This window comes from Brachyistius frenatus, unplaced genomic scaffold (assembly GCF_029030835.1).
Source record: "Brachyistius frenatus isolate BFR_SWC_R1_liver_20210118 unplaced genomic scaffold, ASM2903083v1 Contig_137, whole genome shotgun sequence".
In the NCBI taxonomy this organism is placed as follows: Eukaryota; Metazoa; Chordata; class Actinopteri; family Embiotocidae; genus Brachyistius; species Brachyistius frenatus.
Genome location: NW_027210736.1, coordinates 663,240 through 691,036, shown reverse-complemented (window position 1 = coordinate 691,036; position 27,797 = coordinate 663,240). Strand labels below are relative to the sequence as shown.

Here is a 27,797-nt window from a genome sequence, read left to right as displayed (position 1 = left end):
GGTATTCGGTCATTAATTGTTATAAAGCACAACAGATTGATCATGCGCTCATTTTATTGAGACTGTTTGTCGTGAATGCTATAGTGAGTAAATGAGGCAAAAATCGACGGAAGCTCACTGCATTCATGTAAGAAAAGAAAAATTGACAGCTTATCTCATAATCACGAGATCTTTATGAGACCTTCTAATTATGAGATACTGATCTTTAATTATGAGAAAAGTTGAGGTTGAGCCCGTCGGCACGGACGTTGGCCACTACGGTAAAGGCAGAAAGATATTGGCAAAGATATTAAACTTCTTGATTCAATAACTGAATAACTAAACGGAGGAATCGTGATGGACTCGAGTGAGCAGGGAACGTCTGAAGTGGTTTTTCTTACGTGAACGCAATGCGCTTCTACAAAAATCACTGTTTTACTTTCAAATCAGAAAAAAACAAAAAGTGTTAATGTTGAATGCCAGCAGGAATATCATGGAGAGAAAATCGTGCATAAATAATAAGTTCAAAACAACTTTAAGTTTTCTAGATGAGCTGAAGTCACGACGTGTCGTGGGCACGGCGCCGGTCGGCAGTGGGCTTCACTAGTTTTGGTTCGACTGTGTTTGAAACACAAGGCACATCGTCGCGTCTCCGCTGCCAAACTCCGAGGCCTCTTTGTTCTTCACGCCTGAAAGAGTCGGCTCCCTGTCGGAGTTATGTAGGCCAGCCTGCTGAGCAGAGACAAAGCGGGAGCTCGGAGCCGGAGCTGCAGCCTCAGCAGAACCACCGCCGGCCGTTTCTCAGGGGAGACCGGGTTATTACTGTATGCAGCTGAGGTAAAAGCATCGTGCAGGAACGTTAGTCGTATGTTACACACAGTAGTTCATTATATGCACGGGGGTTAGTATTTAAACATCTCCAACATGAAATAAATTCACGCTTAATTCAAATTTTCACAACAACCCTAGCAGCTAATAAAAGGGCATCTGTGGTTAAATTCTCTAAACAAAAAAAGTGTAAAGCAGAATCTTCCTGACAGGAATGCACTGATCCGAGTCCGTCCTGATTGAAGCCACATTTACATGGAGCCTATTAAAAATGTTTAAAAGCTCAAACAATGAAAACACTCTACTGTCATGTAAATTCAAAGTATTGATCCAGTACCAGAGCTCCTTTTCCCCCTTTTATACTTCGCTGCTTGGATCTAATGGAGGTCAGTCCAGAATGTGTAAATAACATGTATTACACAGTAACTAATGAAATTCATTTCATTTCACTAAATATTTCCACTTAATCATACTTTACCAGTTTTGTCCTGAGAGCTACATTTTAGATGAAAATATTGTACGTTTTGTCATTACTTTTATTTTCAGCCTGATTGACGCCTTTAAAAACAAACTTCAACGTGCTTTGATGATACATAGATACTAAAAAAACGTCATTTGTCTTGGCTGGGTTGAGGTGGATCTGACTGATCTGATTGGAAACCTGACGACACTACGTCCCGCCCACCGATAGCTGTAACCTGACTGCACCACAAGCCTGTCAATCAAACAGACACGCCCCCAAAAACAGGTCTTTTTGACTTTGGATTTGATGAGAGAAGTTGAATGGGAGTCTATGGAGCCGGAGGCTTTTTGGAGCCGACCTCTAGTGGAACTCGCTGGTATTGCAGCTGAAGACACTTCTGCATCGGAACCATTTTACAGACCTGAAGCTACGAACTCTTTTATATCCAGTCTGTGGTTTGGTTCACTATAAAATAAACTACTGTTTACACTTTGAAGCATCACAAATAATGGAGTCATACATATATAATAATATATCAGTCACAGGGGATATCTTACTTCTGAATATTTTAGTTAAGCTGCAGATAAAACTTCTTTTTGTTTCGATCTTTTTGATTTTGAAGCACTTTTGCTTGTATTAGAGGATGTTGGCAGATGAAAACACCACCTGATCGATCAGATCAGTGCACCCCTCGTCTCTGAGATTCAATATTTCTATTTGGATTTTCTCCGCTCAGTCTCGCAGCAACTGAACTCGACTGTATCTCGGCTGAAATCCGTCCTTCCTGCTTCACTCCGAGTGGACGCACACGGCCACGTTCTTGTGCCTCTCCCAGTAGTGACAGTCCTCCGGGAAGCTCCACTGAGCCACCGACTCCTTGTGGCGGCTGACGGCGTGAACGACGAAGCCGCACAGCTGCTTCTCCAGCAGCTCCACCACCGCGGGGGCGTTCCCCTTCTTCCCCTGAGCCTCCATCACCTGCCGGATGAAGTCTCGGGGAACCGGCTGCGGCTCGGTGCTGTACGACACCACCAGGTTGATGTCGTTCACCTGCAGCACCTCGAACCAGTTCCGCCCGGCCACGTGGTGGAAGTGTTCCCCCGCCCGCCAGTTGCGGTAGGTGCTGCCCGAATGGTTGATGAGCCGCACCGACCAGCGCACCCAGTCGTACTTCTTCACCAGGAACTCCAGAAGCAGCCGGGTCGTGTCCTGCAGGGTCTCGTCCTCCTTCTCTTGCAGGAGCCGCTGGGCGTCCAGCTTTGCTTGCTCTGCGAAGGCGGCGGTACACGACTCGATGGTCGTCTTCATCCTGGACTCCACCTCTTCGATTTTTCCGCTCCACTCTCGGATCTCGTCCTCTTCTTCCCCCGGGCCTCGCGTTAGGGCGCAGCGGCCCAGCAGAGCGATCAGACCCAGGCAGAACAGCTCCTTCATCCGGACGCAGAAGTCCTCCAGGAGGCGGCGGTTCCTCGCCACGTACCTGCAGAATAAAAGGAGACCATCGTTTTTACATTCGCGATTAGAAGCAGAGCTCCAGAAACAAGATGAGATCTAAAGACGCACCTTTCTACCAAATCTAAAACCGACTCCCCGAAGCTGTTGGTCCCCATCAGAGCGTCGTAGAGCACAAACAGGTTCTTCTCTCCTCCGGTTTTGGCGAAGTGCTCCAGAAACAGCCTCGTCTTCACCTCCTTGAACTGCTGCTTGGCCTCCAGGATGTCCATGTACTTCCGGAACTGGTTCCGGATGTTCTCCTCCACGGAGAAGTACTGGGTGTCCAGCCGGCCCTTCCGGATCTCACAGTCGATGTCCTCCAGCTGGCCGGAGAGGATGTCCAGCTTGTTCCTCACCGTTAGGAACTGCTCCTTGACGTAGAAGACCTCTTTGCTGTGGACGTTGTCCAAAGCGAGGCGCAGTACCGGAGCGGCGGCCTGGCAGAGCGGGAAGAGCTCGCCCACGGCGCTGGCCAGCACCTCGGCACCCTTCTCGAACATGTCCATCACCGCCTCGATGGACTCCTTCTTCTGGGCCACGGCCTGCTCCAACGAGCTGCTCATGTTCTGGGACACGGAGGGACAAAACATGGTGTCAAATCAACACAGAGACGTGTGCAACAGGAAGTCTTTAACCTCATAAACATGTTTTCTGTTTTGATCCGTGAGCTTTTTTTTAAGGTTGAAGAACGTTCGTCTGTTTCTCGAGCTGATAAATCCGTCTTACACCGAGGTGTCGACATGCAGCAGCTTCTTATAGGCAGCATGTGATGATGTTTCCCTCAAAATCCTCCGATTGTTTCATCTGAATGACTCGAGATAAAAAGGCACAACCAGAATATAAATTTAAAAAGCAGAATAGATTTTGTTTTTCCATTTTTTTGTCGCATCTCACTCCTTCATATATTACAACCATTCAAATTATGATTCTTCTGAGGGTTTGGACCTCGTTTTTATAGAAATCTTACAGGCAATTGGAAAAATAATGTTTTCAGCAACTCTGTTCATTTCCAAATAGAAAACAAAGCACCAGAGAATCGCTGTTTCTTCCTGATTAAAAAATAAAAGACCATATTTCACGGAGAACTGCACCTTTATTTGCACCAGAAACAGCTCTTCGTTCTGCAACATTTTGCCAAATTGCGGGGAAAAAAATGACAGTTGAAATTGGTCATAAATAAAAATCAAGTTTTGAGATGGAGGACAGTAGAAATTTTTTAGAAATTGTATCTCGACCTTGTAGGATACATTTAAAGAAAAATAATAAGCTCCCCACCCAAAAGGATGCAGATAATGATGTCATTTAAACAAAATGGGGGGCATTAGATGAGAAAATGACACAGTGTCCTTCTGTCCTTGTGACTCATCTCAAGGCCAAACCGTGTTTAGAATCCCCTTCAGTCCTGACAGTCCTACATCACTGTGCTCAGACTTCCGTCTGCGGATGAACCTCCAGATGCTGCGTCACCAAAACTCCTCCACAAATTAACATCAATTTTGTTTATTTATGTTTGTTTAATGCCTCGTGATTCGATTTATTTATAGATTAAAAAAATAAAGATAAACAGCTACGCAATCATCTTGGTCGTAAATAATCAAATAGTGTGAGGGAAATTAATCTTTAAATAATCTGTTCATGAAACTGCGCCATAGTTGAACTGGGCAAGCGCACCCAAAAAGAAATGCGCAACGGCAGTCCTTTTACGCACAAATCCTCCGCGAGCTCCGGACACACCTTACAGCACAGAATCCCCCCTCCCCCCATCCTCCTTTGATGGGAGATAAAGACATTCGTGACATTCCTGTATTAACAGCGGGTTTCTGTACCTGAATGAAAAGACTCCTTCACGCCTGATGAGCTCCAAACAGCTGCGGATAAAGTTTTTTTTTCTTTTTCTTTTCCCTTTAAGTTTGAGAGAATTCCCACGTTTCTCTGGTCCAGTGTGGAGCTCCGAGGGGTCCAGAAGAGGATTCAGAGGAGATGCGCACTCAGTATCTGCAAAGGAGAGAGAGAGAGGGAGAGAGAGGGAGGAGAGAGAGGGGGTGAGACAGGCGGTGGGTCCATTTTCTCTTCAGTCGTGTCTTCATGGAAGAACGATTTTGTTGCTCCAACAAAACGGAAATTAATTTGGATATTTGTCTTGTTTTCCAGAATTATTTGGACGTTTCTTTTGTTCCTCGGCAGCTTCTTTTTTTGCGCGCACTTGGCGCAGATAATCTCACCATGATGTGCTGCAGCTGCTTGAAAAGGATCCAAACTCGGAGGTAAGAATTAAGCTCTTAAAACTGTTGTTGAGTTTGGTCTTTTTGGTGTTTTAAAATGAAGCACGGTCTTTAGTTTTTTAGTTTTATTTTTTTTTACCACAACTGCATCTCAAACCATAAAATGATGGAAATGTTGTGCACACATGAGGTGTTTAAAACATCACACCTCTGACGTTTACATGCGCAACATTATTCTGGATGTTAAATCACAGTAAAGGAGATTTCTAAATGTGCAGGGAGGTGAATCTGACAACCAGTGTTTATATCCACCTCCGACGTGCGTCATCACTCAGATTTATCACTAATATTTCTCGTTTAAAACATCCATTTAAAATCAAAGTAAACACAGACAGTATTTTGTAATCAGTTAGATGACTTTGTGATGATCAAATTAACCGTCTGCCCCCCCCCCCCCCTCCTCCTCTTCATCTGTGCGCACGCGACGCGCCCTGTGAGGCTGAACCTCCCTCACCAAAAAAAACCCCCAAAAAAACCGAAATCATTACGCAAATCGTTTCTCCTCCAACTCATCATGTGTGAAGATTTATATCCAAAGTGTGTCCAAGATTTAAATTAAAATGTCTTGAAACATTTCCGTTTAGATGGAAACGGATTCTTGGAGACGAGCTCGTGTCATGAAAAGAGAGAGAGCAAATATCACGTGACACACGTCGTGGCTCAGAGGAAGTGCAGGTGAGCTCCTCACATCGTGGTGTCAGTAATCCGCAGCTCAAATGCCTGAAATGCACATTTTCCTTTTTTGGTTCCCGAAACTGAGCTGTGGGTCAAACCTGTTCAGCGGGATGAGGATGAGGATGATGATGAGGGTCAACCTTCGTGCACGTGGAGTTAATTCTCACCCATCTTTTGATCTTAAACATGAAGTTTGGCTTCCAGCTGATCTGTTTGGGCCCTAAAAAAAAAAGGAAACGGTTTATTTTCCTGTTTTAAATAAGATGCTTTATGTCCTGTGGGCCCTCGAGCAGTTCACAGAGAACAGGTGCAGTAGTGATGGAAGTGAAGTACTCACGCCCTCTGGCGGCCAAATCAGTAAACTGCACCTTTCCGTCTCTTCAATTTCTGAGCTTCTTCAGAGGACATTTTTCACGTTACACTGATTTATAAAAGTTTATATTCTACTAAACCTGCTGCAGTGTGTCAGGATAAATGTTTTCATCATTTTCAAAAATCCTTTTAATTTTTTTAATTTTAATGGATTAAAAACAATTTTTTTTCAAGTACTCAAACAAAAAATGAATATAAATTAAAAACTGCAAACAAAATAAATAATAATGAACAAAAATGAAATTAAAATTATAAAATTTACAATGAATAAAAATAACATGAAGCAAAAATTACTGCAAAATCTAAAATAAAACAATATCATTTATTTTTACCATTTAAATGAAATGTTCTCCACTTTAATTTCACAGCTTTTTTTTTCCTCCTCCTTAATGTATAATTTATTTTTAACATCAGCACCAGAACGGCAGTGAAGAGGTAAATGCTGGATTATGTGTGACTATTATATCTTTTATTTCATCTTATTTTCTAAAGAAAAATTTGCCATTTTAATGACCTTGGCTTGTATTTTTTTTCTTCATTTACGACTCCCAGTCAGTTCTTATTATACCACATTTTTTATTCATATCGGTGCATAATACAACCAGCCATCAAAATATCCATAACAAAAAAAAGAAAAGCAATATATTCACATACTATGACATGAAGAGGTCCATATGATCTGCATTCAGACTATATTTATTGATGCGACGTGTAGTGTTGGAACAAGAGAGCACAGAACCACGACCCGGTTCAGTCGTGTGCTGAAAGGATGCAGAACATAACCGATGTTGGAACTGGACAATCAGATGTTTACTTTTCCAGCCGCCGTGAAACAAACCCATCGACTCATAACAGAGCTCTAAAAAAATATAACGACTAAATAAATCAGACAAAAACCCCTTAAAAATAAAATAATGATGTAAAACTTGAGGCACTGTTGGTCAAGAAAGAACTTTTAAAGATAAAAAGAACTCAAACAAAAACAGTTTCCTATTTTTTTTAGGTTGTAAAACGTCAGTGAAGGAACCCGCTTGTCTCTGCTCCTACAAAATAAAAGAGCGACAGAAGCCTCCTCATATCTCCACATTTCAAAACTTGATGACTTTAATGACGGGAGTGAAAATAGAAGCCCTGATTAGACTAATTAGACTTTGTCAAATATCAAGTTATATTTAGTGTTTCCTGTTTGGGTGAAGAGTTTATTTTTCTCAGATGTAGTGTGACGTCAAAATGTCTATTTTATACAGTTTTCAATTTTTTTTTAACCAAAAATAGTCTTAAAAAATAATGAAAAAAAAAAGAACTCAGCGAAGCAGCAGCAGAAATATTAGGGTCAAATTAGATTAAATTTAATGGAAGAAACATAAAATATGTTTTATAATTTGCACAACAGGAGTGCCTTTCCACTGTTTGAGGTTCTAATAACGTCATCTCGCCCACTTCCTGTTTGATTTTAAAGGCCCATGAGCGGAGAATTGGCGCCACCTGCTGGTCATCTCGAGGCGTTTAACTTCTACTATTCGACACCAACAGCCAATAATGACCTCCTTTCATTTAATGTATTAAACTATGATCAGGCTTGTATTTAATTTTTAGAAAGTGGTATAAAATAAAGTGGAAAAAGACAGTTAAATAGTTATGTGAATGATAATTAATCGTCATGGTTACATTCGTCGTCTGAAAACTTTTCACGTTTTGGTTTAACTTATTTTAAACAGCTATATTCATCTTCTTCTTTTTTTAAAGTCAGGCTCCCGGCACAAATCATCATGCTGACTGTCTTTTAGTTTAATATACATGTATGTTCCAGAAATCTACGATAATACGGCAAATATATAGTTTTATGAAGTGATTCATTTTACGTGTCAGTTATGTGACGTGCAGTGTTTGAATAGTTTTAGTTTAGTTTTAGTTGTGATCCTGTGGCGGATTAGTCATCAGCTTTTAGTATCAGCTGAGTCATTTTGGGATGCGAGATTAAAACAAACGTACAGTAAGCAGCAGGTTCGGATGAATAGTGTCGCCGTCACAGAGAGGAGGCGTTTACAAAGGGCTTCGTAGGGAGATGAAGAAGAAGCCCGGGAGGAAGAGGAGGGGGAGTCACGGCGAGGGAACGCGGAAACCCGTGAGTCCTGAAAGCATCGGGCGGGAAAACGAAGCTCCTCCCCCTTTTCATTTGCACCTGCGGAGCGCCTCCTGCATCTTCTCCTGCACGTGCTCCATCTTCTCGGCCCACTCCTCGCCGAGGCCCTCCTCGTCGTCCCCGATGACGGCGGCGTAGCCCATGAGGGCGATGAGCCCGATGCAGAAGAGGTAGGTGAGGCGCGTGCAGAGGCGCTCCATGGTGCGGCGGTCGCCCTGCGAGTGCTTCAGGTACACCTCCAGGACGGGCCGGCTGAACAGCTTGGGTTTGCCCACCACGCCGTCGTACAGCGTGTGCAGGTTCTGGTCGCCCAGGCTGTTGGAGTAGCTCTCCTCGAAGTCCTTCTTCTTGCTGTCGCTGTGCTGCGGCCGCGCCTCCACCATGTCCATGAACTTCTTGAACTGGTGCTTCAGGTTCTCCTCCACGACGCAGTACTGCCCGTCCAGCGTCTCCTTATTGATCTGCAGCAGCGCGTTGCGGTTCTCCTGCGACAGGTCTTTCAGCGCCTCGTTCACCGAGCCGAACTCGCGCTTCAGCGTGCGGATGTCCTCGTCGTCGACGTGGTGCAGCACCACGCGGATCAGGGAGCCGGCCACGCCGAAGATGGGGTTGACCACGGCGGCGGCGGAGGAGATGGACGCCACGCAGTGCAGCACTTTGATCATGCCCTGCTTCAGCTTGGCCCGGTCCTCCCGGATCTCCTCTTCCATCGCGGCGGGACGACGTGGACGGAGATCTGAGACGGGAAGCGAGACAGACATCGGGTTCGTGTTTACAACTGATGGTCTCATGGGAAACTGTCCGGTTCAGCCTTTAAACCGTAACGATGGACTTTATTATCACGCTTTAAAGGCTGAAGATCTGATCCAACACCAACATTTACTTTTACTGACACCAGATTTGTTTGACGAGACGAGACGACTGTTGAAGTTTCTTACGTCAAACTTTTGCTCTCCGAACGACGGGATGCTGCTCCGGATCAGGATAATTCCTGAAAACACACCAAAAAAACAGACGGAGGATTCAGACACGGAGCAGACACACACACACACACACACACACACACACACACACACACACACACACACACACACACACACACACACACACACACACACACACACACACACACACACACACACGCACACACGCACACACACACGCACGCACACACACACACACACACTGACACCATTTCTGAGTTTTGTGTTGCTTTCTGTCTTGAATACCCGTGACCACCACAGGGGGGCAGTGATTCACCCACAATGACAGACGCCCTTCAAACATCCTCTCCTGATTTCAGCACCACCACTGTGGACTGAAGGCTCAGAGATGATTAACCCTTTAGCTCCTGGATAACTTTAAATGATGCGTGTTTTTATGAATGTAATCAACAAAAAATAGAAAATAAGAGACTAATTCAAATACGGGTGAAACCTGCACTTAGAAAATCGTGTAAAATGACATGAAAGCTCATTGGGTGTTTCTGAACTGCTACATTTAGCTTATTTTTTTAACATTTCTTTTAGTTAATAGCTTTAACTTTTAAACTGAAAGTCATTAATTCTCCATGTAAATGTAAATTTATCGTCTTTTTTCTGCTACAATCGTCGATAAAAAGATAAATTTGCTTCAAAGTTGGTGCTCGACGGCAACTAAATCAAAAACAAATTACATTAATGGGTGTCATAGCTCTGCTTCGTGTCTTTATTTTCACAGATGATGATCTGCATGAGAAGAAGCTGCATTTCTCGACGCAGGACACTGCACGAGGCGACGGCAGTAATTAAAGGGTTAATTGCAGTTTGTTTTTTTTGGCACAGAGTTCTTCTCTGAATCTAAAACGGTCAAATTTTAGATTTTTTAAAAATAATCTGATCTGTATTTATTATAAATTAGGTGATTTGGGGTCAATCAAGCAGCCACTGACAGCTGTACTTTTATTTGTAACAGTAAATTAACCCTTTGTGCAACAGAAAAAAGTCTTAAATTGACTTTTGACCTTTGCAGGTATTTTTTTACAGAGTGATTCTGGTCAATACGAGACTTGTTCAAATAATTTTAGGAATATAATTACTGATTATATCAGAATATTTTTTTCGATGTTAATAAAAATACTATTTAAGGGCCATTAATGGGATGAATTGCAGCTCCTGGATGAACCAATCACAGCTTGAAGACAACAGGACCTTTAGAGACAGCAGAGGACAACACATCTCTAAAGTTGTGGCTCTGTGACTCAGTTTCTGCATTAATGTGTTTCAATACAGAAACATGCGACATGAGATAAATCTAAAAATGCAGTCAGTGCCTCAGTAGGAAGAAGCATCTGACTGCATGCGAGCAGAGCAGCTCTGTCGGTCCAAGCAGGAAGTGTCAGGCTGCTCACCTGGTTTCAGAGCAAGAGCAGAGGCCATCTTGAAGGTTTTCTATGATCACAGCAAATGCTCGGCTAATCCACATTTACACATGAATACTCTGTTAAAATTGCTATTAAAGTACACAAGTTACATTTGAAGGACTTTTTTTGGTGGATGTTCTGCTGCTGATTCATGTTTCCTGTCACTCTGCTTTCTCTCTTCACAGCCTGTGTTGAGACTCCTGTCTCAGGAAGTCCACCCATGAAGCTCCTACAGTTTACAACATGAAGACTAACATACAACAATGAAGACTCATCCGGACGTCTTCTATGTTTGTGAGTACTTTTAACAAAGCAGCACATCTCCAACCAGCTCAGGGCCACACAGCTGCCTCCCCAGCCCTGCTCTGGCTCCCCCTAGCCGTGCCTCCATGTTTCCTTGTTACTGCACACCATAATGCCCTGGCCCTCCCCTGCTCTATTACACAGTAAAGACACCAAAATACACCTGAAAACCTGCATATTTCTGTCTAAATGTTGACTTTAGAGTCTCCATGTGCCTCCCGGCCAACGTTTGGCCCCATTGGTCTCATCAAAACTGAGGATTTCTTACCTTTTTTCTACAGTAGCTTAGCCAACACCTCCCTCTCCCAAGTCCCAACCTCGACAGCGTCCTTCTTCTTCCCAGCAATCCCTGCAAAAAGGACACTTCCATGTATGTTGAATATGTAGGGGTGATCACATTGGACAAAACCATTGTTAAAGGGTCCAAAAAGCCCCCCAAACCTCAAAAATGGCCATTTAAGGCCTAAAAATACTTAAGCTCCAATATTAAATTTTAAAATAGCCTATAAATGACCTTAAATAGCAAAGCCCCTTCCTCATATATAGTCTGTCCTACCCCTATGATTTCAACTTATTCTGGTCCATCATGTAGTCTTACAGTTCAAACTAGAGGACGATTGTCAGCGAGTGCGCAGCTGAACTCTCAGAGACTTCCTGCTGCATTTTGTGCGTTTGCAAACCCCTGGAGCATCTTTGAGAGGCTGCAAACACTCCATTGGTGGGATTAATGAGTAAAAGAGACCCTTTTCTACTGGACTAAACAAAACAAAAAACTCGAAGGAAAGATATTTTCGTGCGTAAAATCCAACATCTTTAAAAGTCCGCAACGAATCCAAACGGACCTCTCCAAGAGCACAGGCGTATCCAAATCCATAGAGAGCTCTCCAAAAGCTCCAGGAGAAAGAAAATAGAAGTTACCCAGTTTAAAAGGTAAATATAATAATAATTACGTCTAAATTGTACAAATAGTACTCAAAAATGTAAAGTTACACTCAAGCAAAGTCGAATTTAATATCCACTAGAAGGCAAAGTGCGTCCAAATGGCGCAGTGGCACAGCAGGCAATAAAGTCCATTCATTTTACGTATTTAAATATATAATGTGTTAAAATATAAATGTATTAATACTGACAGCACTGTAGTAAAGACGACACATTTAAATGACCTTCTATCTGACCAACAACAGCCAGAAAGCAGCTAGAAACGCAGCATGTCAGTGCGCCGGTGAAGCCTTGAAACGAGTCGCAGCCTGGTCCTTCACTCGGGCTTCAATAAGCTTCAAATCAGTCCTGCAGCACGAGAAAAACACCCAGATAAATCCAACGTGGGGGTGGGAGGGACGACTGCAGCCGACGGTTGAAGTTGTTTCTCCCAAAATAAACACGATGAAAATGAAGCCGGCAGCTGCGTCGAAGTAAAAATCCGGTTCCCCTCTGAGCCCCGCTGATCCTGAGATGTTTACATCACTGATTGCAACAACACTTGGTCAGGATGGGCGACTGCCTCCGTGCGTACCCGGACCTGAGCCTGCAGCAGGTTACCGACCCCACATCCATCCCCCCTCTGAAGCCTTACGAGGCGGCAGCAGCTGCAGGACAAGAGCGGCGCTGTCCCCCCCCGCGCGCTGCAGCGGCCACATAAAAAGGACCACTGTGCGTTTGAAAGGACAAAGCCTTCGTTATATCTGCTCAGAGACGACTCACATCTTATTGGTGGTTTAAAAAAAAGACTGAAAACAGGCGCGTGTTTAGTCGGCGAGCTGCAGCAGGACGCGCGCGCCTGTCGTCGGTGATCATCTGCCTGCAGCAGCTGCCGACCGGCTCACATTCCCCACTGATGAATACACTCACAGGTCTGCAGTACGATGCTGTGGTGAACACACGCGTGCAACACCAGCTGTGCGTCGGTTGAAAAGCGGAATATTCAGGCGGGGGGGGGGGGGGGGGGCTGGACGGCACTCAGGAAATAACAAGAGCCACATACAGGCTACACACCCACCAAAATATATTCAGATTCAGAGTTTATTATTCTTTTATACTTAAGATGATCTGTTTCTGTTCAGCTCTGTACTGCATCACTTGTATAAACTGTATGTTTTGACTGATGTAACCCCATGACAACCCTCCTTATTATGGGATTTAATAATATACGTTGATGTTTTAAAATAAACAAAACAAATGTAAATCTTATCTTTTTCTTTTATTGTGTATAATTTCCAGAGGAAATCTGACATTTAGGGACGAATCTCATCAGTCCATCTCATCTCAGGGGCCTAACTATGCCCTTTTTTGGGGGGTAGAAATATATATATAGAGAGAGAGAGTAGAAATTTTGGTAAATATACAGTGGGTACGGAAAGTATTCAGACCCCTTTACATTTTTCACTCTTTGTTTCATTGCAGCCATTTGCTAAAATCAAAAAAGTTCATTTTATTTCTCATTAATGTACACTCAGCACCCCATGTTGACAGAAAAAAACAGAAATGTAGAAATTTGTGCAAATTTATTAGAAAAGAAAAACTGAAATATCACATGGTCATAAGACAACATACTATAGTGTGACTTGAGCGCTCGTTATGATCAAAGGTTCAGGTTTGAGACTCACCCTGCAAATTCCCCATAAAAAGTCCAAGACCTTTAGACTGAGATAACAACGCTGACAACTGCACCATTTTGTTGCCTTCCATGACTTAAACGGAAGTCATACTTATGGCATATCATAAAAAAGTCTTACTTTAATGTCGTCCAAAATGTGGAAAAAAGTTACGCTGTAGCACGTCGTCCGAAATGTGATGATAAAAAAGTCTGCATAAGTAATAACCTGAAAGTAAAAAATGTCATCCAAAATATGGCCAACTAACTCATGCATGTAGTTCATAATGTATAAACATCATGCATGTAGTCATAAATGTGACGAAGTCACTCCAAGCAAGAACATGCAGTCCTCCTCAGACAGAGTTCCAAGCCCCCGATTGAACCGAGTACTTCCTGATTGTGAGATGACAACGCCAGCAACTGCAAAGTTGTGCTGCCTTTATTGCATGTTTGTTTAACTTATATGACTTTTAAATATTTAATAGAAGACAGCTCAGTGGTGCATTGTTAGTGGTGCTGCCTCCTAATCAGAAGGATCCAGGTTCAATTCCTGGACTTGATGTGGCTTTTCATCTAAGATGTTACTGTCATCCTTTCCAGGGAGAGTTTCAAACCTGGAACCTTCTGACTGGGAGGCAACAGCACCAACCACCAACATGATCTCTCTCTTCATAAAGAGCGCTCAAGTCATATTATAATATGTCGTCCAAAATAGGAAAACAATTTAAAAACAGAATTAACATCCGTCTGTTCAAAGCTCCCACCCTCAGTGTCAGGGTTAAACATTAAAATGACTGTTTTTATGAACGGAGTCTGGTGACTTCGAGCAGAGATATTGCAGATATTTTTCTGATTAAACAGTCTAACATTGTAGGAATAATTTTATAACACTGTTTGACTATAGCATGTCAACCAAAAAGTGATAAAAGTCATAATACAGTATACCATGGTTACGCCGTTGCTCTTGACAAAAAGTAAATAAATGTTGTGCAAATAACAGATGAAACAGACACATGTTGTATTTAAATCACGTTTGTATTCTTTAACATGTCAAAGAAAAAAAGAAGAGCAAAACACTTTTGACTAAATTCAACTGGTTATTCTTAACTCCGTTAACACAGCTCATAATTTGACCTTTACAGATGCACTGATTGCAATTACAGATGTTGGACTGCAGGCGGCGCTGCAGCACTCTCACAGGTGACGAGTGTACAGCAGCAGGCGGATGAACGCTGCAGTCCTGGTTTTGCAGCGTCTGTTCTTCCCAGGCTTCATGCAGAGCGTTAAATCCGGCCGCGGGGAAGAGAGAGCTCGGAGAACGAGAAGGAAACACACCGAGGACGGTTTCACTTCAAACAGCAGCTTCACCCTCCTCGTAGACCACCTGAGACAAACCTGTGACATCATCACTTCAACACAACCTGGAGGATTCAGGAAAACACAAACCTTCAACTCGGTCCATTTACATTCAATCAAAACTCTGTGACGGCATGGCTGCTGTCCATCAGCTGCAGAGGATGCGTCCACTGTTCGGGTCCCCCGACGGCTCCACGCCGTCCAGCAGGTGTCCGTACGCCATCGTCTCCGGCTGGTGGCGCGCTACTTTCCGAGCGTAGTAGCGCCTGGACGCCGCCCTCCACGCCTCCCTCTGCACCGTCTGAGAGTCCGCCGGCAGCTCCGATATCAGCGGCCTCCGTCTCTTATCCATGAACGAGCTGAGCTGCGAGTACGGGGAGTTTGAGACGTGGGGGAAGGAGGCGGAGCGCGAGGAGGGGTTCGCCTGCTGGCGGGCGATTTTCCGGGCGTAGTAGCGCCGGGAAGCCGCTCTCCAGGCCGCCCTCTTCACCCGCTGGGCCTCCTCCGACATCGCCGACATCGCCACGCCCGGCTTCTTGTGCCTGAGGAGGTGAGAGAGGATCACACTGAAAATACTTCCATTTTCAAAGGTCAATTAAACTGATTTTCTCAGAACACCTCGGGAGTTTATCTGACCGACATCCAGCCTGAAACATCCCTCGAAGACGAGTTCAATGACAGGTGAGTTTAAAAGTCTCCACGTCTATAATCTCTGACTGTTCTGATGACACGTCAAGAATTTGCTGCTTTTCTTTCTCGTGACTGTAAAGTGAACATCATTGTGAATAAAAGAAGTTTTTAATGTCATTCTGGGCTCTGAGAAAATAAATTCTTTCATCAATTAATCAGCTCTATCACGCGGAATAATAAAGGGTTAATAAACAATACGCATGTTGTTATTTAAAGGGAAGGAGGCTCTGAACGACAAGCTGGCGTCAACAAGTATCAACAGAAATGTAGGATTGATTAGTTTTCAGTTGAAGTTTCTTTCCTGAGGTGTTAATGGATGACTCACATCAGGTGGTCTCCCTCGCTGATCCCATATCCTCCCAGCTCTGCTTGAGGTTTCTCCCTGAACTTCCTTCCCTCTCTGTTCTCCAGTTTTTCTGCAGGGATCAGAAATCATGAGCGTTTATTTATTTAAGTCAGACAAGGAAAAAAAATGACCAACAAACGGACTCATAGCTGCAAAAAAAAACCAAAAAAACCAAACAGAACTTTTCTCTCATTAAAAACAGTTTAAAAAGAGCAGAATTATGATTTCTATGAGGAAACACCTGATCAGCAGTTAAATAAACAATCCTAAGTGTCTGATTTAATGGTGCGTTATTTTCCCACCGAGACTCTCTCCTCCCCGACACGGACTGCTCTCTTCGCTCATCTCCCACTTGATGAAGACGTCGTCCATGTCGCAGGGCTCCTCTTTGATGGCGAGGCCGCCGGGAGACGTGGGCGCGTACCCGGGCGTCGCCGTGACACCGGAGCCCTCGGAGGAGCCGGAGGTGCAGGTCTGGTCCAGGCCCATCCTGCTGGGGGAGGACAGAAGGGCCGACTCGAAGCTGTGGGACGGGGAGCCGGCGAAGAGGCCGACTGCGGAGAGAAACATGGCGTCTTCTCACGTGAACCGAACATTATAGAAATGTACAAATAATCTACAGTCCCTCCAGGACGTCACAGCAATGCATGCGAATTCAAACAATTCCACAAATATCTGCAGGAGTTTTTCACAGTAAAAGGTAGAAGCTCTGCTTCAAAATAAAGCCTTTCAAAATAAAGCTTGCATGTCAGTTCACAACAGAATAACTCTTCGTTTATAATTTATAATCAGCGAGCCTCTTCATTAGACCTGATCCAGATGTAAACTACTGGCCTCAGACAGATCAAACCTGGACTGGATTAACAGACAGAGACCGGAGGTTCTTTAAAACGCCGTTTCTGATTCGTGAATCCAGTATTTGTTTCTAAAATTAAATGAAAAGAAGGTAGATTTCACTTAGTTTCACATCTAGACCTCGTTAGACCTGGTCCAGGATAAAACTAAACTACACTTAGACAGATGAACCCTGGATTAAATTACATTAGAGATGTTAACGATTCTTTAAAACACAGTTTCTGACTTGATAATCCTTAATTATGTGTGAAAATATATTTAAAAAAAGGGACATCTCAATGTTTTCTTTTTTTCCACATTAGACCTGATCCAGATGTAAAACTACTGTCTGTCAGTTCACTTCCTGGTTTCTGATCTAGACCTGGTTACCATAACAACACGGACCGAAACATCAGAGTACAAATAAAGAGATAAACTCGTCTCACGGTCCGGCGTCCCTGCGCTCATCTCCGGGTCGACGCGTCCTTCCGTCCCGCTCTGCTCCCCGGAGCTCCGACACCTGCCGGGGCCGTGCTCGGTTCCGAACCGGCCGCAGGTGCATCCGTGCCGGCGCAGCGCCAGCAGCTCGCGCTCGATGTCCGTCAGCCGGCCCTCGAGCCGCCGGATCTCTCTGTCCCTGTCGGCCACCATCCGCTGGCACTCGCGGGTCCTGGAGCTGTTGACGCCGTACAGCACGTTCACGATCGAGTCGATCGCCAGCCGGATGGAGTTCTCCACCACGTGGACCTCCTCGTCCCGCAGCAGCGCGTGCAAAGTCGAGTTTTTGACCGAGTTCATGGTCGAAGTCGAAGCTGTGGACGTTAGCTGGAGGCTAGCTGGACGTTAGCTGGAGGCTAGGCTAACTGCGGGCTAGGTTAGCTGGAGGCTAGGCTAACTGCGGGCTAGGTTAGCTGGAGGCTAGGCTAACTGCGGGCTAGTTTAGCTGATGGATAGGCTAACTGCGGGCTAGGTTAGCTGATGGACAGGCTAACTTCAGGCTCTGCGGGACGCCGCAGCTCGCTGAAGACACCCGCCGGACACGACAGACGGATCCGAACTTTATTATTACAAAAATCAAACAAAAAAACAAGAGCGACTTGTGTTTAGCTAACGCCCTGTCTGCCAACCGCTACAAACAAGGAACTTCACTGCTTCCGGCTTCCGGCACTTCCTCTCAAAACCGGACATCAGTGAATGGCAGTCTTAGCAGCCAGCAGCGCCCCCTGGTGGCCGGGGCGACTCGCCGCACTGACAACACAGTGGTAGATGAAGTACCTGAAAGCCACAGATATCTTACCAGAAAATGACCTTGGGAAAAGTTAAGATCACCAATTAGATATGATATTTACTGTACTTTAATATCAAAAGTATTTTTTTTTCTACATTAAATGTTTTATTGAAAGTAAATATCGATATTTAAAAGTAACGGGTCCGAAATTTGTGATTTATGACAATTACTCTTTAAAAGCAAAACTATAACACTGAACAAGTGAAAACGTGAACACATCTAGAGAGGGCTGCCAGTCTGAGTGTGTTGGTGGGGAAAACCCCCTCCCTGTCACGGTACTTGGGGGGGGGGGGGGGGTGCGGGGGGGATGCTGCAACCACATCTGAAAAACAGGTAGATGAATAGAAAAAGGAGTGGGTGGGTAACATCCGAGAGGCGCTCTGCCGCCAACTATTGGACAAAGACGGAACTGCAGGGGTTTTTTCCCCACTACAATTTTTTTTTTTTTTTTTTTTAATCATAATCATTTCATATTTTTCATCAGCAAATAGAGTTGTCATGGAAACGTGGAGGTTTAAATTTCCACTATTTTCCAAACCCACGAACAGCCATTGAGTGTAACTTTTAAAGCCCACATGGAAATAAAGTCTTAAATTATTTTTTTTTTTAAATGTGAAACTTTAGTTATCTACGTTTTACATCAGAGGGGAAAAAGATTTAAAAAAAAAAAAAAGATGGTCTGATAAAAAAAAATTAAAAAAAAACTACTGAAAGAACCTTGAGGTTGAAAGTGGGATTTCCTGGACAAGAATACCTCTAGATGAGAATAATAACTAGTATTTATGGTTATTTGGAGACAGTCTGGTCCAGCATGAGTCTTCGTTACACACATTATGAAGATAAATCAACAATCTTTGTCGATTTCTACTGACAACACAGTAAAACTACATGCAGCTACACAAAACATATGAATTTCCCCTTCAGCAGTATATTGTTGAAATGCTTTAAGACACTTTACTTCCTATTGTGAAGTATTTTAACCAATATTTATATTTTAGAAGCAGCAAAACATCTATAGTTTCCATCAAACATCTGTTATTAATAACAACAATACAACATTTAAAAGATGGACGACGATGACAGCAAACATCTGAAAGCATCTTTCTCAAGTCAGTAAAACAACTGGAAAGCTGCTCATTGGTTTCAACGTTATTTCACGTCTCTTTCATTTCTTACTAAAAGGTTAAAATATTGTGCATAAATAAAAAGCTGATGTGAGAATCAACAAACATTCGGATGTCGAAGCAAAAAGCCTCCGATGGTGTTGTTTGAATGGATTTATTCATAAAAAGAATAATACTGAGTTACATGCATGTGCATTAATAAAAGTAGGGAATTCAATTAGAAACCTGCATTTTTTTTATCGGTGAGAAGCGACACGTGAACAGAAAACCTTGAGCGGAGTCTTCAGCAGACGGAGCTCAACTTTCTCTGGATACCAAAACAGGAACGACGCCGTCCTCTGTTTTGCTGAGGATGCAGTAATCGATGTGGTAACACGGCGGAGGAAGAGGAGCAGGAGTGACGTCGACAGGAGTGTTCGGTAAACTGCACTCGGGGCTCGGGGTCAGATCCTCACAGCCGGAGTCGGCCCGGCTCGTCTCCAGGACATCTGCAGGCGGAGCGGCGACGACATGGAACCCCCAGATGGAGGTGGGGAGCTGCGTGTACGGAACGTCTCCCGGACACGCCTGAGTGACGGGAGGCGGGGCCTGAAGCGTCCCGGGTAAACCCACGTAGGAGGACTGACACTGGGGGAAGTCCAGCTGGATCACCGGAGGGTTCTGGAGGAGCGGGTTCTCCTCCGGGTGTGTCGTGACGGGTTTCGGGACGACGGTCACAGCGTCGGTCGTTAAGATCTCCTCGGTTTTGTACGTCAGCACGAATTGGCCTCGAGGTGAAAGCCAGTCCTGCATGTGAGGCGAATAAAACAGCATGTTAGACACACACACACACACACACACACACACACACACACACACACACACACACACACACACACACACACACACACACACACACACACACACACACACACACACACACGAACAGAAACAGAAAGCAGACACCTCCCCTGACCTCCCTTGACCTCCCCTGACCTCCCTGACCTTCCTTGACCTCCCCTGACCTCCCTTGACCTCCCTTGACCTCCCCTGACCTCCCCAGACCTCCCCTGACCTCCCCAGACCTCCCTGACCTCCCCTGACCTCCCCTGACCTCCCCAGACCTCCCTGACCTCCCTTGACCTCCCCTGACCTCCCTGACCTTCTTTGACCTCCCTTGACCTCCTTGACCTCCCCTGACCTCCCCTGACCTTCCTTGACCTCCCCTGACCTTCCTTGACCTCCCCTGACCTCCCTTGACCTCCTTGACCTCCCCTGACCTCCCCTGACCTCCCCTGACCTCCCCAGACCTGTGGGATCCCCGCACAGTGGCTTCTGTACATGTGATTGAAGCTGGGAGCAGAAAAGCCGAAAGTCGTCGTCACCTGCAGGTTGCCTTTATGTTGCTGAAACAGCGGCTGGAAGAACGGAGCAGGCGACGGGGTGTGCGACAAAGTCTTTATCTTCATCCTGTCGACACAAACAGGAAGAGATAAGATCGCGTTTCGCCTGTCGGATCGTTTGCGAGCGTCCGGATGAATCACCTGGCGGCGGGACTGTAGAGGAGAAACAGCAGGACTCCGACGAGCGCACACACCGGGACCAGAGACCCGGCCAGGGTGACCAACGGGTTTTCTTCTTCTGACACGGATTCTGAAATAATAAAGAGAATCAGTGAGTCTTGTTAGGTGGCCGACGCCGATCGATTGTCTGTAATATGACGACAGAGATAACATAAACAACAACTTAATTATGCTCTGTGATTGTCGGCCCCACCGACAGCTCATGTTTTGGATCTCTATGCTGTCCTTTTCTGTCTCCGCTCTCCTCTCACCTCCAACCGGTGGAGGCAGAAGCTCCGCCCACCTCTGAGCCTGCTACTGTTGGAGTTTTTTCCCTCCTAGCTTATGTGGGAGTTGTTGAATTGTTGAATTGTTGGTTTCTCTGTATAATATTGTAAAGTTCTGCTATAATGACTTTAATGTGTTAAAGTGCCACGAAATAACCTGAGTTGTGATTTGGTGCTTCATAAATAAAATTGCAGAAAATGCAGAAGGGCAAAAAAAAAATTGGAGGGCACTGAGCATTGATACTTTAATAAGCTATTTGCATATAAAAAGCGTGAATTAAAAGCTCTACTTTTGTTTATTTTTTCTACCTCTAACCCATGTAATAAAGATAAAAAATGCTTCTTTTTTTAACCTTGTCCTGCATTGTTTTTCCAGCACGTCGATTCGCTCCATTCACTCCAGTTTCCTTCGTATCCCTCCGTCATGAATCTCGCTTTGATGCAAAACTCGCTGTTTGATTTGAGTTCTGATCCTCTGACGATCGACACGGACCTCCTCAGGCCCTTCTTGAGAGATGGGAAAAACCATATCTGGGGAAGAGTAAAAAAAATGATGATGATGAAACTCGTTAGATTTGATGACGGCATACTGAAGTTACGACGGCGGATCAGATCTCACTTTGCTCATGCTGTTGTCAGATGCTTGGAGGAGGACCTCGTAGTTGAGGTAAGTTTTGAGGTACGGATGCTCTTCGTACGCACTTTTAAACGTGATGTTGAGGGTCTCGGTTGTCGGTTGGACCTCAAGTTCAGGCGGCGGTGAGAGCTTAACTAATCGACACAAAAAAAACATTCATTAAATCATATTTATATTTCGAATACAAAAAAAACACAAAAACATCAACACACATGCAAGAAAAACTATTATACAACAAGTAGACCGAACGCAGAGATCTGATTGGTCAACTGAACATTTGGAACAAATCATCACTGGAAATATGACTCCGCCTCCTTGATAAGAATATATAAATATAATTGAATTTCTTATAATATTAATATAATGTAGTTTCTACTTGTTATAGTTATTAAATGACCCATTTGGTGAAGTCGGGTCTCTTTTGGTCCTTTTTGGTCGCTCCGAGCACCCGTACCGTAACACCACGGATAGTCACGCACTTATATGCTTTATTCATCAGACATCTTTGTTCATCAGATATCTTTGTTCCAACTAGACTGAGCTATCTGAGCAGTTTAGTGTTTCTATGTTCTGTATTCATTCAGTTGGAGACCAGAAGTCCTCTCTGTTGCTAGGGTGGTTGCTAAGGGTCGGACTACTTCCTGGAGTGGTAAACATTGCGTACGTTACATAGTCTACTGGTGTGACTGATTGTTTTCCAGTTCTTAGCCATATCCCGTGTGTTGCAATGGAAATCGCACTTACGAAAAGTTTTATATTTTAAGAGTGAATTGCCCCGTAATATGAATACATATTTTATTTAGTTGGTAACTTGCATCATTGCAATATTTTTTAGTAAAATTCATACTTACTGTTGCCTGCTGGAAAAAATCCTTCCTCAACCAGGTGGCAGTTAGATTCGTCACAGAGTTCAATGTTGTAATGATCGGGACTATGAAAAATGTCCGGGCTGTTTTTGACTTCACAGTCACAGCTATAACTGCGATGCTTCAGCGCGAGCGGACAGGAAACCGATCTGGAATTTCTGAGGAACGAGAACACAACGAGAACACAACGTGAACACAACGAGAACACAACGAGAACACAACGTGAACACAACGAGAACACAACGAGAACACAACGAGAACACAACGAGAACACAACGAGAACACAACGAGAACACAACGTGAACACAACGAGAACACCACGAGAACACAACGAGAACACAACGAGAACACAACGAGAACACAACGTGAACACAACGAGAACACAACGTGAACACAACGAGAACACAACGAGAACACAACGTGAACACAACGAGAACACAACGAGAACACAACGAGAACACAACGTGAACACAACGAGAACACAACGAGAACACAACGTGAACACAACGAGAACACCACGAGAACACAACGAGAACACAACGTGAACACAACGAGAACACCACGAGAACACAACGTGAACACAACGAGAACACAACGTGAACACAACGTGAACACAACGAGAACACAACGTGAACACAACGTGAACACAACGAGAACACAACGAGAACACAACGAGAACACAACGTGAACACAACGAGAACACAACGAGAACACAACGTGAACACAACGAGAACACAACGAGAACACAACGTGAACACAACGAGAACACCACGAGAACACAACGTGAACACAACGAGAACACAACGAGAACACAACGTGAACACAACGAGAACACAACGAGAACACAACGAGAACACAACGTGAACACAACGAGAACACAACGAGAACACAACGAGAACACAACGTGAACACAACGAGAACACAACGAGAACACAACGTGAACACAACGAGAACACCACGAGAACACAACGTGAACACAACGAGAACACAACGAACACAACGAACACAACGAGAACACAACGTGAACACAACGAGACCACAACGTGAACACAACGAGAACACAACGAGAACACAACGAGAACACAACGAGAACACAACATGAACACAACATGAACACCACGAGAACACAACGAGAACACCGTGAACACACCGTGAACACGAGAACACAACGAGAACACAACGAGAACACCACGAGAACACCACGAGAACACCACGAGAACACAACGAGAACACCACGAGAACACCACGAGAACACCACGAGAACACACCGTGAACACGAGAACACAACGAGAACACAACGAGAACACAACGAGAACACAACGAGAACACAATGTGAACACAACGAGAACACAACGAGAACACCACGAGAACACAACGAGAACACGTGAACACGAGAACACAACGTGAACACAACGAGAACACATCGTGAACACGAGAACACAACGAGAACACAACGAGAACACAACGAGAACACAACGAATATATATATATATATATATATATATATATATATATGTATGTATATATGTATATTGATATATATATACATATATATATCAATATACATATATACATACATATATATAAAATCCGTACAAAGGTGCTCTTACTCCTGGTTGTGTGTGAACTTGAGGCTGTAGGTGGCGCTGGTCGGCTCCACGGGGTAATCGCTGATGTTCAACACACATGTAATGTTGTACCAGAAGTCACTCACACAGGGGGATTTTTTGTCAGCTACACAAACAAAAGAAGAAGAAGAAGAAGAAGAAGAAACGATTACCGTCATATTAAAGCAACACTCTTTTATTAGCGACCCTTAGCAACCACCTAGCAACGGAGAGGATTTCTATTCTCCAACTGAATAAATACAGAACAAAGAAACACTAAACTGATCAGCTAGTTCAGTCTGGTTGGAACAAAGATATCTGATGAACAAAGATATCTGATGAACAAAGATATCTGATGAACAAAGATATCTGATGAACAGATATCTGATGAACAAAGATATCTGATGAACAAAGATGTCTGGTGAGCAAAGATATCTGATGAACAAAGATATCTGGTGAACAAAGATATCTGGTGAACAAAGATATCTGATGAACAAAGATATCTGATGAACAAAGATATCTGATGAACAAAGATATCTGGTGAACAAAGATATCTGATGAACAAAGATATCTGATGAACAAAGATATCTGATGAACAAAGATATCTGGTGAACAAAGATATCTGATGAACAAAGATATCTGATGAACAAAGATATCTGATGAACAAAGATATCTGATGAACAAAGATATCTGATGAACAAAGATATCATGAACAAAGATATCTGGTGAACAAAGATATCTGATGAACAAAGATATCTGATGAACAAAGATATCTGATGAACAAAGATATCTGATGAACAAAGATATCTGATGAACAAAGATATCTGATGAACAAAGCTTATAAGTGCGTGGCTATCCGTGGTGTTACGGTACGGGTGCTCGGAGCGACCAAAAAGGACCAAAAGAGACCCGACTTCACCAAATGGGTCATTTAATAGACTATAACAAGTAGAAACTACATTATATTGCAAGTAATATGAAATTCAATTATATTTATAGATTCCCTTTAAGAAAGCGGAGTGATATTTCTAGTGATGATGTCATGATGATTTGTTCCGAATGTACAGTTGATCAATCAGATCTCTGCGTCGGAACCACTTGTTGTAGAAATCATTAAATATATAACATCATTTGATTGCTACTGGTCCATTAATGTGTACGTTTCAGCTCGTCGAGGTGCCGACAGTTTCCGTTATTTTACGGTTTGTTTTTTTTATGTCTAAATCCAGCTGTCAGATATCCAGTGGAGTAAACGGAAAAATTGAACACCTTCTCTTGAACACACAATTAAGCACCACCGGACTGAATCTAGATATGATGAGTTACAACTCGAACTTTCAGTCGCTCATCATTTCCTCTGAATCTCCCGCTGTGGTCGCTGACGGAATGTGTGACTCCTCAGTTCAGTGGTAAAAAGATGAGACGAGATAGACCGTATGAACTGCCTTATTGAAAGGGCTTCCATCAATAACTGCGTCCACACGCACACGCACACACACACACACACACACACACACACACACACACACACACACACACACACACACACACACACACACACACACACACACACACACACACACACACACACACACACACACACACACACACACACACACACACACACACCACGAGTGGTACCTGTGATGCAGCTGGTCCTGGAGAGGATGTTGGAGCAGCCGAGCAGAAACAGGAGGCTCTTCATGACTTCATATCTGTGGATGCGAAGCAAAACATTTTTAATCTGATTATTATTCTGTAATACAAGACTTTACAGGAATTTAATATCTTTTTAGTCAATAGAACAATAACAAATATAATCTAAGTTTTACATTATTTAGAAGAGACAAGAAAAAGCCATCAGCCTCAGTGAGGTGATGGGAGGCGGATGATACTTGCTGGCTGCGCTGCCGTCGGTTTCTGAAGGCAGTGAATGAGGCGTGGAGCTGAGGTTCATCTTATCACCGGCTCCATCACAGGAAGTCACGTCATCTGGTTTTTTTTTCTGGTTTGGTTCTTGGAGGACGGGCTTTTTTTTCCTCGTGACGATGAAGTGATGAAGCTGGAGGTGATTCTGTTCCTCCAACATTTGGTACAGAGAGTTGGCTTTAGGAAGAGAAACATTCATTTTTTTGGCGACCGTGTCCAAAAGTTGCTCTTTCAACAGTCTCTGTTACCAATTATCAGAGTTTGATGCAAAATTGGTCACAAAATTCAAGTATAACTCGGTTGGAGTTGGGACGTTTTGCAAAACCGAATGCGATGATTTACAAATCCAGCATTTGTTGCTGCAAAACCTGCATATATATCGTTTAGCATTAATGCTTCCTTCCAGATGTTCAAGCTACCCATGCCATGTGCACTAATGCATCCCATGTTTCCATCAAACATCTGTTATTAATAACAATACAACATTTAAAAGATGGACGACGATGACAGCAAACATCTGAAAGCATCTTTCTCAAGTCAGTAAAACAACTGGAAAGCTGCTCATTGGTTTCAACGTTATTTCACGTCTCTTTCATTTCTTACTAAAAGGTTAAAATATTGTGCATAAATAAAAAGCTGATGTGAGAATCAACAAACATTCGGATGTCGAAGCAAAAAGCCTCCGATGGTGTTGTTTGAATGGATTTATTCATAAAAAGAATAATACTGAGTTACATGCATGTGCATTAATAAAAGTAGGGAATTCAATTCGAAACCTGCATTTTTTTTGTCGGTGAGAAGCGACACGTGAACAGAAAACCTTGAGCGGAGTCTTCAGCAGACGGAGCTCAACTTTCTCTGGATACCAAAACAGGAACGACGCCGTCCTCTGTTTTGCTGAGGATGCAGTAATCGATGTGGTAACACGGCGGAGGAAGAGGACTCGGCGACCATATTTTACAAAAGGGATTTCAAATTTTGAATCATCAGACCAACGGACAGTTGTCCACTTCACCTCAGTCCATCTTCAATGATCTCGGTCCAGAGAAGGCGGCGGTGTTTCTGGATCATGTTTCTATCTGGTTTCTTCTTTGCACTTTAGAGTTTTAACTAGAATTTGCGAATGCAGCGATGAACTGTGCTTACAGACAAGTGCTCCTGAGCCCATGCAGTTTATTTCCACTGCAGATTTGTGTCTGCTTTTAATGCAGTGCCGGGCATCCAATATTGGTTTCCATCCTTGTCCCTTGTGTTCAGAGATTTCTCCAGATTCTCTGAATCTTTTAATGATATTATGAACAGCAGATGATGAAATACACTCATTTTTTGCAATTTTACATTGAGGAACATTATTCTTAAATTGTTGCACTATTTGCCCATGCAGTGGTGAACCTCTCCCCATCTTCCCTCTGCCTCTCAAGGACGCTCTTTTTATACCCAAATAGATGAGATCAGTTTATTTTCTTTATTACACAACTTTTTTCAGATTTTTGAGATGTGTTGCTGCCATCAAATTCAAAATGAGCATATATTTTTCATAAAACAATAACATTTCTCAGTTTCAACATTTGATATGTTGTCTTTGGTCTATTTTTTAATTCATTATGGGTTTACGTGATTTGCAAATCATCGCATTCCGTATTATCTGAGTCCCGACTTTTGTCTGACAGTCCAACTGAACGGAAAACTTGGCTTCACCAAAACCTGACAAACTTCACATAAAACCCGACAGTTTGGGTATTTTCAGTTTCCCAAATCA

At 43.6% G+C, this 27,797-nt stretch overlaps 4 protein-coding genes and 1 long non-coding RNA gene across 5 annotated transcripts; 1 reads left to right on the top strand and 4 right to left on the bottom strand.

The window, feature by feature from the left end:
• Positions 1-36: 36 nt before the first annotated feature.
• On the bottom strand, positions 37-4,775 carry LOC138630627 (protein rapunzel-like). Its single transcript, XM_069715090.1, has 3 exons — positions 4,591-4,775; positions 2,834-3,330; positions 37-2,750 (listed from the first exon to the last, which is right to left on the bottom strand). The coding sequence occupies exons 2-3, from the start codon at positions 3,325-3,327 to the stop codon at positions 2,060-2,062; spliced, it is 1,185 nt and encodes a 394-aa protein (XP_069571191.1). The 5' UTR covers positions 3,328-3,330; positions 4,591-4,775; the 3' UTR covers positions 37-2,059.
• A 36-nt stretch (positions 4,776-4,811) lies between these two features.
• LOC138630629 (uncharacterized) lies at positions 4,812-13,127 on the top strand. Its single transcript, XR_011311653.1, has 4 exons — positions 4,812-5,028; positions 5,631-5,721; positions 9,956-10,018; positions 10,823-13,127. It is a non-coding gene; the product is annotated as an uncharacterized lncRNA (long non-coding RNA).
• On the bottom strand, positions 6,950-8,960 carry rpz (rapunzel). Its single transcript, XM_069715092.1, has one exon. The coding sequence runs from the start codon at positions 8,944-8,946 to the stop codon at positions 8,266-8,268; it is 681 nt and encodes a 226-aa protein (XP_069571193.1). The 5' UTR covers positions 8,947-8,960; the 3' UTR covers positions 6,950-8,265.
• Positions 13,128-14,549: 1,422 nt separating the features above from the next.
• Positions 14,550-17,557, bottom strand: LOC138630578 (uncharacterized). The gene is made up of 4 exons (XM_069715012.1): positions 17,206-17,557; positions 16,228-16,479; positions 15,905-15,995; positions 14,550-15,431 (listed from the first exon to the last, which is right to left on the bottom strand). Exons 1-4 carry the CDS (start codon positions 17,555-17,557, stop codon positions 15,038-15,040), a joined length of 1,089 nt encoding a protein of 362 aa, XP_069571113.1. The 3' UTR covers positions 14,550-15,037.
• Positions 17,558-18,775: 1,218 nt separating this feature from the next.
• On the bottom strand, positions 18,776-26,038 carry LOC138630567 (interleukin-21 receptor-like). Its single transcript, XM_069714999.1, has 9 exons — positions 25,942-26,038; positions 25,739-25,824; positions 24,113-24,236; positions 22,488-22,660; positions 21,619-21,770; positions 21,353-21,530; positions 20,695-20,803; positions 20,536-20,620; positions 18,776-19,957 (listed from the first exon to the last, which is right to left on the bottom strand). Exons 2-9 carry the CDS (start codon positions 25,812-25,814, stop codon positions 19,469-19,471), a joined length of 1,386 nt encoding a protein of 461 aa, XP_069571100.1. The 5' UTR covers positions 25,815-25,824; positions 25,942-26,038; the 3' UTR covers positions 18,776-19,468.
• Positions 26,039-27,797: the final 1,759 nt, after the last annotated feature.